This window comes from Lontra canadensis, unplaced genomic scaffold, assembly GCF_010015895.1.
Source record: "Lontra canadensis isolate GAN:19392208 unplaced genomic scaffold, GSC_riverotter_1.0 scaffold168, whole genome shotgun sequence".
Classification (NCBI taxonomy): domain Eukaryota; kingdom Metazoa; phylum Chordata; class Mammalia; order Carnivora; family Mustelidae; genus Lontra; species Lontra canadensis.
In genome coordinates this window covers 38,840-52,419 of record NW_022631162.1, presented here as the reverse complement: position 1 = coordinate 52,419, position 13,580 = coordinate 38,840, and the positions used below count along the sequence as shown (strand labels likewise).

General features: G+C 53.5%; 1 protein-coding gene across 1 annotated transcript; it reads left to right on the top strand.

Moving 5' to 3' along the window:
- The first annotated feature begins 3,546 nt into the window (after positions 1-3,546).
- Positions 3,547-8,898, top strand: LOC116859961 (SLAM family member 5-like). The gene is given in 8 exon segments (XM_032845709.1): positions 3,547-3,671; positions 4,005-4,099; positions 4,302-4,694; positions 6,231-6,527; positions 7,915-7,952; positions 7,954-8,035; positions 8,232-8,323; positions 8,666-8,898. Coding segments are annotated over 8 exon segments (1,332 nt in total). The 3' UTR covers positions 8,876-8,898.
- Positions 8,899-13,580: the final 4,682 nt, after the last annotated feature.

Genomic DNA, 13,580 nt, shown 5'->3' with positions numbered 1-13,580 from the left:
TGTTTTAACAAAAGCCCCATTTTCTGGTTCTTAACTTCATCGGAGTCCATTGCTTATGTGTAACAAATGAAATAAGAACAAAGGAGAAAACAGTAAGATCTCCAGAACTGTGAATTCTGGGGACAGCTTGGGAAGCTGTTATTATCTGTAGTGTTTGCTGCAAACACAGCAGCCCCTCTGTTCCTGCAGCAATTCTAGGGAAATTCTGGAAACACGGGACATTTGTAAACAGGAGCATTACTCATTAGAAAATGAGCTTTGGAAATCATTGAGACCCTTTTTTTAACAAAATCACTTCCTGTTGGTAAATGTAGGCTTTCTCTTCTTTTCAATCGGTTTAACTAGAGATATAATGGGAAATCACAGAATTCTCTTCCATAAATATCAGGGTTAGAAGATTTTGTAAGAATGAAAGGAAGGATGAGAGGGAAATGGACAAAATTCTATGTTAATGGTTGAAAGTCAAATTTCATCTAATTTAAATAAACTCAGGCTCTCTTGCTCACAGCACCCGCCCCTGACCTTCTGTCCCTCTTTGGGGTCAGCACCTTCTGCACATCTGAGCACTGTCCTGTCTTCCTCCCGTCCTGAGTAGGCGTCCAGCTTCTGGGCCGCTCCTCCCCCGCAGCCCGAGGGCTGGACCTCCGCTGTCCTGCGTTCCCCCCTTTCCAGCAGGGGCCGGTTAACCCTCAGGTAGCCCTGCGTCCCCGCCCTGCCAAAGCCCGCCGAGTATTGAGTCCCCTCTCCCGGGACAATAGTTGAGGCATGTGACCCCAGTTCTGCTCAGACCTGTTGACCAGACAGCAGAGTTGGGAGGGAGGAATGAAGGGCAGTGGAGGGGGAGGGCAGGAAAGAGCAGGGACAGGGAGGGTGCAGGTCATCTCCCTGCAGGGGAAGCACTGGGCTGGGAGAGATGGAAGCCACCTCAAGGTCTGGTTCTGCCCTGGATAACCTAGACCAGTCCACCCACCCAAGGGAACCCCTTCTCTGTGAAAGATCCCCTCAAAGACCCTCCAGCTGTGACATCCTGGGACTGGGGGTTCTCTCCCGGATGGGACTGTCCTGTAGCTTCTCTGAGGCCTCTACTCGGTGTCTCCCTCTTGTCCTGTCCTCGTCCTGCATCCTGATGGGGACGGACAGTCGAGGAGTCTGCTTTGGGCCCCTTTAGCACCCAGAGCCCAGGACTACCAGTGGTCACTTCCTCCGCCCTCCAAGGAGGAAAGGATGCATTTTCGAGGCTCCCTGCAGTCCTCGGACCATCTGCTGTCTCTGTCTCTGCTCCTGAGTGGGGTCTGCCGAGCTCCTGCCCCGGTGTGTGGACCCCAGTGTGCAGGGCCCGCTCAGGACAGCCAGATGCCGCGGGGGCGGGGGGTGGGGAGTGCTGTCGAGCAGCCCCTCAGGAACAGCCTGGCTGGAGCCGCGCGGCTGCTGCCCGTGGTCGGCAGAAACGCCAGCGTCCATGTCTCTATCCCCTGGGGCGGACCCCTCTGACACACACAGGGGTCACTAAGAGCGACAGCGTGGGCTCAGAATTCCTGGGGAGCAGCCCGCGGACAGGTGCCACCCTGCGGATGGATCTGCTGTCCCTCAGGGAGCCCCGGGCACCGTCCCCCTGTTGGAACAAGGACGGCTTCTCTGACTGTGGTTGGCGTCCTGTGGGCACCACACTCTGTGTATTTTGTACACGAGATGTGCCCCGACTGAAGACTGGGTGGGGACACGGGTGTGACGGGACACGGGTGTGACAGGACACTGTTGTTCTTCATGAATTCACGAGGAAATCCCGTCCCAGGAAGAGTCAAAGTCCAGCCCTCTCCAGGCCACCAGGAAGCGCGACGGAGCGACACCGATGTCCTGTGTGTGCGCGGGATCATTGTGTTTGTGGCCGACAGAGAGAGGACGCACGTCCTTCACGGTGCTTTCGGGAGGATGCGCCCCCCGAACTTGTGCTTGAATCAGCCCAGAATCCATAGGATCGCGTTGAATGAGCCCAGAGTACTGTCCAGTCACGAGACGACCCGCTGAGGAGAGGGGACAGGAGCACACCGAGCGCAGGCGCGATAGACATTGTTGTCACCCGCGCGTGGGAGAAGGAGTACCGGTCCTCCCTCTGTCTCCACCAGCAGCTCAGGGGGCTCAGCCACCTGGGGACAGGGAGGGGACAGGGGCCACGGAAGCCAGCTGCTGTGGACACAGCCAGGAGTGTCCTCTGGGTCAGGAAGCCCCCGGCAGGACTTCGACTCTCCATGACCGCCGATGGGATCGCACCCTGGACGTCTGTGTCCCAGGGCCCATCCCTCATCCCAGGAGGAGCCCAGAGGGGCAGCTGGGGGAGAGAAATGGGCTCCATCCTGAGCCTGGGAAGGCCGAGATGACCCCGGAGCACTTGTCAAGGACCATCGTGGTGGTGAGAGCAGCTCGCACGGATGGGAACGCCTTCCTCTCCTGACATCCTAGCGCTCATTCTGGGGGCAGACGGCTAGTACGTTCCCATCCCAGAGGGAAGGCCGAAAGCACACGGGCCACGTGGCTGCTCCCATCCACTCACTCAAGGGGACAGAGGACCTGGTCTCAGGCCTCCCAGACCCTCCCGTCCAGGCTGCCGACCGCCCTGCTGCACAGACCTCCCGGTCTGACACCCAAGCACGGTCCCAGTGCGTCAGACTCACAGCGGAACACTGAAGTAAGGAGGTTCCAGAAGGAAAGAAGAGAGAATTAGGAGCACACTTTGATGTGTGGGGGCTGATCTTTTTATGTGAGGGATAATCCGGGAAGCCTTACAGGATCCACAAGGGTAACTGCGTGAGGACAATAGCAGGGCCATTAGTCTGAGACAATGCTGAGATGCAAACCCAAAACTATTTATATTATTTTGCTAGGAAACAGGCTAATCTTATCAATATAGAACTAGCTCTGAGGTGCTAAAAAGAGAAATACAGGCACCGGCCGAGGACAGGAGCAGATGGCTCACAGCGGCCAGAGGACATCAACAGCCGTGGGACGTGGTGACCGGGTTCACGTACAGGAGAAATGCTCGTGAGAATATGAGGTCACAGCATTTTCTCTTACCAATTTAGCAAAGATCAGAAAGTTCAGGGGGCACATGGGGTGGCTCAGTGGGTTGGGGCCTCTGCCTTCGGCTCGGGTCGTGATTTCAGGGTCCTGGGATCGAACCCCACATCGAGCTCCCTGCTCGGCGGGTAACCTGTTTCCTCCCTCTCTCCCTGCCTGACTCTCTGCCTACTTGTGATCTCTGTCTGTCAAATAAATGAATAAAATCTTTAAAAAGAAAGAAAGTTCGGTCACCGGTGTTGGTGGGAAACCGAAGCATTATTGGGGGGACAGCTGCTGGGGTCGCTTTCAGGGGGGCAATGAGCAGGGTCTGTCAGAAGCTGAGATGGAGTTGCCTTTGGCCAATTAGACATCCCAGTGGGTTATCTCAGTGTCTACACACCCACGTGTGAAGCACATACATGCACACTGGGCAGGCACACACGTGTGACACGTATGTCCTGGGTGTGAGTCCACACACCCACGGCCGCGGATATGCCCTCCCAGCTGACGTACCTCAGTCCCTGTGTGCAGAGAATCCATCCAAAGCTGCTGGTGTTTGCAGGGACAACATCAATAGAACTGTCCCACGAGGAGGGAGCAAGAGCCCCGTTTGGGCCGTGAGCAGCTGTTAAATGACACACTTCCACGAGGGTAGACCCTGCAGACTGGCGGCCAGAGGCTGCCCTCCGTCCCTCCCCATGAGGGTCTCTACACAGGGGCTGCCCACAACACAGCGGCAGACTTCGTCACAGCGAGCAGGAGACAGGGTCACAGCAAGACGCGGTCACACTCCTGTCAGACCTGCTGTCCCAGAGGGCCGTCTGTTGTGTTAGCGGCACTCTGCTCCTTAGAGGCGAGTCCTGGAGAGTGATCCCCCTCCAGGGGCAGAGCTCGCACAGTCTGTGGGCATGAAGGGTCTCTGTAGCCCGGCAAGAACCTGCCTCCTGCAGAAATGCTCTCAGTGTGGCCCCAAAATGTTCTCTTGCCTTGGATCTGAGACCTCCTGACATTCATCCTCTCGCTGTCAGGGGTCAGGACACTGCAGGTGAGCAAGTTCCCGTGACCTGTTCAAGGGGACGCTCCCCTGGGACCAGGAGGGATTCCAGCCTCGCCTTGAACTCATGGTACCCTCCTGCCTTCCCAGACTCAAGGGGGCACATGGGATGGATTTCAGGAAGATGGGTTCTAGGGTTTCCTCCTTTGTTCCTTATGAAAACCGCCCATGTTTTCTGCGTCCTATGCCCTAGGTGTCTGCAGCGCTGTGACCCGGAGTCCTGGAGCCCGTGGGTCTGCAGTGGAGGATTCTGGAATCCCTGTTACTCTGAAGGGGATTCAAGGAGCTTCTGTGCTGTTTCGCATGATCAGAAAACCAGAATTACCTCCTGAAGTCGAGCTGGAGAATATTACTTGGGGCATTATAAATCAAAAACTGTACACACCCGTACTCCAAGTTAGTCCCAGGGGAGATGTTCCACGATGGGTCAACTGCCAGGACAAGTTCGAGAAGAGGGTCCATGTGCTCAACCCAACGACCCTGAGGATTGACAACCTGACCCTTGAGGACAGTGGGCTGTACCGAGCTCAAGAGTCCTATACGAGAGGAAGACAATATTACCAGGATTTCCACCTGACGGTCTATGGTACGTGGCGGCCCCTCCCCCAGTCCCAGAACTGACCCCCTTCCTCTGTCCCCGGGAGTGTCCGTGTGCCCCACCTGCAAGATTCCTTCCAGACCGCAGCCTTCGGACTCGATCTTCTCCCCAGAAATTCGATGCTGTGAGGTCACCACAAATGCAGGCAGAGCTGAGACTCACACCGGGGATAAATCACATCTGTGCTTCAGGAGGGAACACGGAATGGGGGTAAATGGGGATTTTGCCATAATACTCATTGTCCCCATAGGACTCAGGGTCCTTAGTGAGACTCTTACTGTCTTGTGCTGCTGTAACAGGAGACAGCACCTCGGTGGCTGACCACACCACCCCCTGGGGTCCTCCTGGGCTATAGGGCAGGATTCAGACCCCAGAGCCTCTGCCATTAGGTCCAGGTGTCAGCAGGGCTGTGCTTCTCTCTGGAGGTTCTGGGGTAGTGGCACCAGTATCCCCTGGCTTCTGGCCCCTTCCTCTCCCATCACAGGTGGCACAGGTGGGATGAGTCCCTGACACCATGTCCCTCCCACCTCCTCTCCTGCCTCCTCCCACTTGTGAGGACCCTGTGATCACATGGGGCTTGTCCAGGGAATTCAGACCATCTCTAGTTTACAGTCAGCTTGTTTTCAAACTCAGGTCCCCTTTGCCATGGAACCTAAGACATCCTCAGGCTCTGAAGGTCAGCATGTGGCCATAGTTGGGGGACACTCGTCACCTAGCAGGATCCGGAATCCCACGTGTGGTTCTCCCGCCCCGTCCCCTCGTCCTTCTCAGCCCAGCCCGAGTCCGCTCACTCACAGACTCCGCGGTCCAGCTCTGAACCCCCACGGGTGGAGGAGAATTCACAGGGTAGCCCTTCCCCAGACCCTCAGGGAGCAGCTGTCTCTGTGTGCACCCCTCCTCCCTGCACAGGGAGTCGTCCTGCTCCAGAGAGAGTGGCCTTCGGAGCCTCAGGACCCGGAGATTCCTAAGAGTGACTGTCAGTCTGTCCCTTGTCTTCCTGGGTGGACCCCAAGCTCAGTGCCTCGTCCAGCCACACTGCAGGAGGCCATTCCGAGTGACTCCCACTGCGGTCTCTCCTGGTGGAGACTGTCTGATCTCTGGGCTTCCAGAGCTGGCCAGTGGCCGTCTATACCACGGACTGTGCAGTCCCGGGAACCCTCTGAGCAGAAAAATCAAGACCAGGACCCGGAGAAGGACAAATCCTGTTCCCGACTTCTCCTTCTTCTAGGGGACACCCCACTCTCTCAGAATTCATGGATTATTGGGGGAACCTCCAGCAACTATTTTCTCATGAGAGATTAGTAAGACGTGCTCAGTCTAGTGAAATCACAGAGAGCTGAACTCAGTGGCTCCCTTCCTTTTTAGCCCCTCCGTATATTTGGGTCAATTCTCTGTGATCTGTAAAATGCAATCCCTGTCCTTAGGGGGAGGAAGCCAGAGCTTCAGGGAGAATCCACAGGAGAAAGCAGGAGCCGTGATGTTGTCCACTCACCTGAGACTGTCCTCTTGTCCCTCCCGCCCCAGAGCCTGTGCCCCTTCCCCAGATCCGGAAAACGGTTCTGTCCCTCACACCAGGCTGGTGCAACATCACCATGGAGTGTAACACCACAGGAACCATGGAGGACCTAACGGTGTCCTGGGAGAATGAGAGCCTCCCCAGGGAGCTGGAGCAGAGACCGGCCTCAGGACGAGCCCCCAACCTCTGGACTCTGGCTGTGAACCTGCCCCTGAGCCAGCCCAGCCCCAACATCACCTGTGTGGTCACCAATCAGGTGGACCAGAAAACTGCCACCCTGGACCTTGGGGACGTCTGTGTCCACAGTAAGTGCACCTGCCAAAGGAGAGGGACTCTCCCGGAGCTTACGGAGCTCAGGGCGAGGTTTCTCGGCTTCTGTCCCCCATGTTTATGTCACCCCTTGCCACTTGGTCACTCCGTTTAGGACTCCGGCAGGCACATCCAACCTGCTTCTGCCCTTCGGTGTCATTCCCGTGCTGCTCATCGGAGGGGTCTGGGCCGGCGACTCCTGCAGGATTCAGGGCTTGGCGCTCCTCTGCCCCTTTCTGGTCTCACAGACACACGTCACACCCACCTGCTTGCCTGCGTTCCCGATGCGTCCTGCTCTCCTCGGCTGCCAGCCTCTGCTCAGGCCCCTCCCTCTGCCTTCAGCCCTTCCAAGTGAGGAGTCCTCCACTCCCCACTTATTCCCATCCAGGGACCCCCTCCCTGCAGCTGGTTCTGGGGGTCTGTGACCCGGGCAGTCCCACAGGGCCGCGTGCTAGGGGCAGTCCCAGCATGAAGAGAGTTTGCACAGGAGCTCCTCAGCCTCGATGGCTCAGGGCCCTGCAGGAGCTGCTGCTGTCCTGCCCTCACACCTCATCTCCTCTGGGGGGGGGGGTCAGTGACCCCACACTGGGAGCTGATGCTCTGGTCCAGGATCAGTGTCCTCTGCAGCCTGTAACCCTAGAGGGCAGAGGCCATGTCTGCTGCTCCTTTGAATGCTGTCCCAGCCTCGGCCTCAGGCTGTTTGCTCACAGTCAGTAAGTCCCTGAATGAATGAATGTTCCCCGGGAGCCCCCTCTCCCTCCATCCCTCCTCCACCAGCTGCTGGAGGGCCTACTCTCTCAGTATCCCTCATCCCAGAGGAAGCTCATGGCTCAGGGACCCACTAGGCCCTCTGGAAAGAGGCTCCTGCCTCCCTCTCATCCTCCCACCCAGCTGTCCCTACATGATCCCTCTCTGGCCTGCCCCAGTGGGTTCCAGCAGCTCCCAGGGCTGGGGACTTGTCACAGCCATCCCTGGTCAAGGCTCTCCTTCCTGGGATGCCTCACTCATCCTGAATATTGGGAAAACTCCTACTCCTCCCTTGCCCATCACCTCCTCCAGGAGGCCCTCCCTGATGACCTCGGTGCAAGCTGTAGCTCTAGCATCCTGGGATGGCTCTGGCTGTCTGCCTCTGGCATGTGTCAGCCCTCGACCCACTAAGGGGCTCCTCAAGGGCGGGCACCATGTCCTGCTCCTCTCAGCACGCCGGCCCCAAGCAGGAGCTCGGGACCTGGCTGAGTGAGAGCCGCTGCCGTGCTGCTCCCTCTCGAGCTTCTGAGCAGGTCCCTTGAGAGTCTCCACGTGCCTGGCAATGGGCGTCCTCAGTTCCCTGTTGCCTTAACCTTCTTCACTCTCTGTGTGATGGAAACAGATCCACAAGGACAGACCAGTGCTGCCCACTTGCCCGGTATCCTGGTGCCTGTTGTGGTCCTGCTGCTGATCCTCGGAGCTGGGCTGTACCTTTGGAAGAGACGTGGGAAAAAGAAGAAATTGGAGCCTGGGAGAGGCAGGTTACACTTCTCCTTCCCATGTCCAGACACCTCCCTCCCTCGCTGGACCTTGCGTTCCTTTTCTCTTGCATTTTGCTGCTCAGGGAATGTCCCTGCAGGAGGCTGGCAGGTGTGGCCGTGGCCATGGGCTCATGGAGGGGGAGGGTACAGGCTTCCAGGCTGAGACTCAAGCTCCATCTGTGTGTGACTCAGGGACAGGATCGCAGGAGGAGCCCAGGAACCCGGATGGTGGCATCCGCTATGCAGAGCTGAGCCAGCAGGAGTCTGGAGACCACAGGGACAAGGTGAGGCTGGGGAAGGAGGCATCCGGGGTTCTCCCAAGTCCCTCTGTGCCTGGGTGTGTGCCTTCAATCCCAGTCATCTGCTGGCTTTTGTCTCCATGCCTCTGTAACCCTTTCCAGACAACACAGCATTAACTAAGGACACTTTCCTGGGGTCCATGCAGTGCTGGGCACTGGGGGAGGTCATGTCAGCAGCCCTGGGTCTGTGGGGGTCCCTCTGGGTCCTCTGCATCCCTCAGCTCTTCCTGGAACCCTCTGTCTGCATTCCAGGGTAGGGGAGAACCACATCTAGAAGAGGAGAACTCTCTCTCTGCTGTCTACAGTGAGGTCCGCAGGCCAGGCCAGACCATGACCACGATTTAATGGGAAGAAGCAGGAGAATCCCACCCCGGGGACACCTGTCTCGGGAGCATGACGCCCGCAGCTCTTGTCCTGTCTCTTCCACCTCCGATGGCTCTGAGCAGGGACTGGATGGGTCCAGCAGTTCTTTCTGTGCTAAATCCTTGTGCACAAGCTCCCCGTGAGACACACACAGTGGTAGATCAGGGAAACTAAGTAAATAAATTGGTCCCAACCTGTTACAGGAACACTCAGCCTCTGTTACGTGACAACACTTTACGGCCCCCACTGTCCCCTCATCTGTACGACATCAAACTGCTTTTCAGACCCTCAGCCTCTGGGACAAACCGTGGAGAATCACAACATCCCCCCGGGCCCGTCTTGAGCACCCCCAGCCGTCAGTCCTGCGCTGAGAGCTCTTTACAGACAACGTGAATTCGTCATCGTCCCTGCTTGCTGAGGGCGGGCTCTGCGACCCGCACTGTTCAGGCATTCTGCTCGCTGCTAACTCACTGGGTCCTGGTGGACTCTCTGTGCGGTGGGATCCTTGTGCCCACTTTACAGATCAGTAGAAGGAGCCAGAAAGGTTGACTCTGCAGGCCGCATGGCTGGGAGCGCCGGAGTCAGGACTCAGCCCAGGGAAGGGAGCTCCAGGCCCGTCTCTCCAGGCCTCGGCTGTCTGTCCCACGTCCTGGCCAACCTCCTTCTGTCCTGTCCTGCTGGTCAATGGTCCGGTCTCCTACTGCTCAGCACAGGCAGAAGTTTCTAGTTCCTGACAGTGAGCTTTAACTGACTGCATAGAGTGACACCCGCATCCCCTCTCTGCTGTCCCCACGCAGCACACGGAGCTCCTCGGGGCTCAGTGAGGACTTTTCCCTGGACTTCGGGGCCCTTCTCTGGGGACCTGTCGTCTCCTGCATGCCTCTCTCTGGCTCGTCCCCCTGACCCTGCCGGCTCCTCCCCTGCAGCCCTCACCCGGTCCCCATGCTGCCCCTGCTCCACACCTGAGCCCGCACCTTGGCCTCACCTCACAGGGTACCCTAGAGTGCCAGGAGGTGACCCCCATGTGACACCATTGATGCCCCTTTCCTGGTCCAACCCCCTGTCTTCAGGTTTCCAGAAGGCCACTCCCCTGGACCCCTGGGCCCACCTGCCATCCTCCCAGACTCTCCGCCATCCCCCCAGAGCTGCTCTTCACTCACAGGGTGGTGTTTCCCAAGGTTTGGGCAGGACCCTTCCCATCCCCCGTGTCCTTCTTTCTCTGGGGCCCCGGCTCCTGGGGTTCAGGGACCAGTCACACCATTGATGCTCAGGGAAGCCTCCCCACCCACCCCCTCTGCTGATCCCAAACACTGACCCCCAGCCCCACCAGCCACACCCATGCCCCTGTGTCCTCTGCCCTCTCCTCGCAGGGTCATGTCCCCCACTTCCCTTTCTGTAATACCAGGAACCTGGTGAGAAAGAGCAGGAGCTCCTCTCCCACAGGAAGGAAAGCAGAAGCTGTGATCACGTGTGTAATCAGGCAATAAAAGTGCATGCTTGTGTTGGGGGGGTGCGTGGGAGCTGTTCACCTGAGCCCAGGGAAATACTGTAAGGTTCCTTCTTACTCTTGGTAAGAGAGACACTTTCTCTCCTTCCATGCTCTACCACTGTTCCCCCAGGTGACAAAGAAGCCTGCTGTTGGCCAGAATCGGTAACTCAAATAAGACAAAGTGTGTCTCAAATGTCCCTTCCTCTCCATCTTGCAGCTGAGCCTGGAGATCCACTGGAAACAGGTAGATCCCCTCAGATCAGAGGAAAGAAGAGACACTTCTCATCCTGAAAACCTCAGTGTCTGCACAGAAGTGCTCACACACACATACACACACACACACACACACACACACACACACACCAGCCTCCAGCCATTCAGCTGTGTGATTCAGAACTAGGTTTATTGTACAAATGCACACATTACCTTTTTTTTTACTTTTTTATTATGTTATGTTAGTTGCCATCATTAATTTTTGATGTAGTGTTCCATGATTCATTGTTTGTGTATAACACCCAGTGCTCCATGCAATCCGTCCCCTCCTTAATACCCATCACTGGGCTCACACACCCCCTACCCCCCTCCCCTTTAAAAACCTCAGTTTCTTTCCCGGAGTCCATAGTCTTTTATGATTCATCTCCCCCTCCGATTTCCTCCCCTTCATTTTTCCTTTCCTTCTCCCAAAGTCCTCCATGTTACTCCTTATGCTCCACAAGCAAGTGGAACCATATGATAGTTGACTCTCTCTGCTTGACTTCTTTCACTCAGCAAAATCTTCTCCAATCCCGTCCATGTTGATGTAAAAGTTGGGTGTTCATCCTTTCTGATGGCTGAGTAATACTCCATAGTAAATACAGACCAATCTTCTTTATCCATGCGTCTGTTGAAAGGCATCTCAGCTCTTTCCACAGTTTGGCAACTGTGGACATACTGCTATGAACATTAGGTTACATATGGCCCTTCTTTTCATTACACCTGTATCTTTGGGGTAAATACCCAGGAGTGCAATTGCTGGATCTTAGGGTAGCTCTATTTTTAACATTTTGAGGAGACACATCACTGTTTTCCTCCACACAGTTTTCCAAAGTAGCTGCACCAACTTGCATTCCCACCAAGAGTGTAAGAGGATTCCCCATTCTCCACCGCCTCTCCAACATTTGTTGTTTCCTGCCTTTTCAATTTTTGTCATTCCAACTGGTGGAAGGTGATATCTCAATGGGGTTTTGATTTGAATTTCCCTGATGGCTAGTGATGTTGACCATTTTCTCCTGTGTCTGTTAGCCATTTGCATGTCTTCTTTGGAGAAGTGTCTGTTTATGTCTTCTGCCCATTTTTTAACTTGATTATTTGGTTTTTTGGATGTTGAGTTTGAGGAATTCTTTATAGATCTTGGATACCAGCCCTTTATGTATAATGTCATTTGCAGGTATCTTCTCCTATTCCATGGGTTGCTTCTTTGTTTTATTGACTATTTCCTCTGTGCAGAAGATTTTTATCTTGATGAAGTCCCAAAGCTCATTTTTGCCTTTGTTTCCCTTGTCTTTGGAGATGTATCTTAAAAGAAGTTGCTGTGGCTAATGTCAAAGAGGCTACTGTCTATGTTCTCCTCTAGGATTCTGATGGATTCCTGTCTCACATTGAGGTCTTTCATCCATTTAGAGTTTATCTTTGTGTATGGTGCGACAGAATGGTCGAGTTTCATTCCTCTCTATATAGCTGTCCAATTTTCCCAGCACCATTTATTGAAGAGACTGTCTTTTTTCCATTGGATTTTTTCTTGCTTTGTCTAAGATTAGTTGACCACAGAATAGAGAATCCATATCTGGGCTCTCTATTCTGTTCTTTTGATCTATGTGTCTGTGTTTGTGCCTGTACCATGCTGTCTTGGTGATCACAGCTTTGTAATGTAGCTTGAAATCGGGCAATGCAATACCCCCAGCTTTGTTTTTCTTTTTCAACATTTCCTTGGCTATTCAGGGTCTTTTCTGATTCCATACAAATTTTAGGATTGTTTGTTCCAGCACTTTGGAAAATGCCATTGGTATTTTGATTGGGATGGTGTCGAAAGTTTAGATTGCTCTGGGGAGCACAGACATTTTAACAATGTTTGTTCTTCTGATCTATGAGCATGGAGTGTTTTTCCATCTTTTTGCATCTTCTTCAATTTCTTTCCTAAATGTTTTGTAGTTTCTAGAGTATAGACCCTTTACCTCTTTCATTAGGTTTATTCCAATGTATCTTATGGTTTTTGGTGCTAATGTAAAAGCAATCGATTCCCTAATTTGTCTTTCTACAGTTACATTGTTAGTGCATAAGAAAGCAACTGATTTCTATGCATTGATTAGAGCAGAGATCAATGGAGATGGACTAGATGACTCTCTGTGTCTGCAGACCACTCAGAAGCCTCAGTGCACTCCCCATGACCCAGAGCATGGACTTCTAAATATGTGTTAGATTCTGACGAGTGTCATGACGGGTCCCTGCCCTCCCTGTAGCCTTGTATCCTGCAGTCTTGGGGAACTCTCCTATTAGTCTTAGGAATTTTCTGTAGAAACCCTGGGATTTTCTGTCAGACACACATATAAACAGTGTTCATAATAAACACAGGTTTTCTCTTTCCCCTTTCCGATCAGTATATTATTTTATTTCCTTTTCTTGTCTTATCACACTGATGAGACTTCCAGGGGATACTGCATAGCGGTGTTGAGAACAAACAGCCTTGCCTCCTTCCCAGTATTCAAGGAAAACCTTTCAGTTTCCATCACTAAGGATGATATTAACTGCAGGGATTTTTGTAAATATGCTTTTTTTAGATTCATCAGGTTCATTATCTCTGCTCTTATCTTTCTTATTCCTTTTTCCACTTGCTCTGGATTTATTTTGTTCTTACTTTTCTAGATTCATAAGGTAAATACTTATATTATTAACTTGAGCATTTCTTCTTCTGTAATATCTGTCCATCATTATACATATATTTTCCTATAGACACTGGGTTAGTGTCTTTTCACACACTTTGATATCTTGTATTTTTCATTTCCATTTACTTCAAATACTTAAAATTTCCCTCAAGACTTCCTCTTTCCCTCACAGGTTATTAGGGAGTAGATGTTTAATTTCTGCATGTTTGCAAATTTTCCCATTATTTTTCTGTTTACAAATTCTACCCCAGGGGCACCTGGGTGGCTCAGTGTGTTAAACATTTGCCTTTGGCTCAGGTTGTGAGCCCTGAGTCTTGCGATTGAGCCGTGGGTCACGCTGCCTGCCCAGCAGGGAGTTGGCTTCTCCTTCTCCAGGGCGCATGCTCCCTTTCTCTAATAGTAAGTACAATCTTTTTGAAGATTCTACTCTAATTCTGTTGTGATCAAAGAAAGACGTTATTTCAAATCCTTA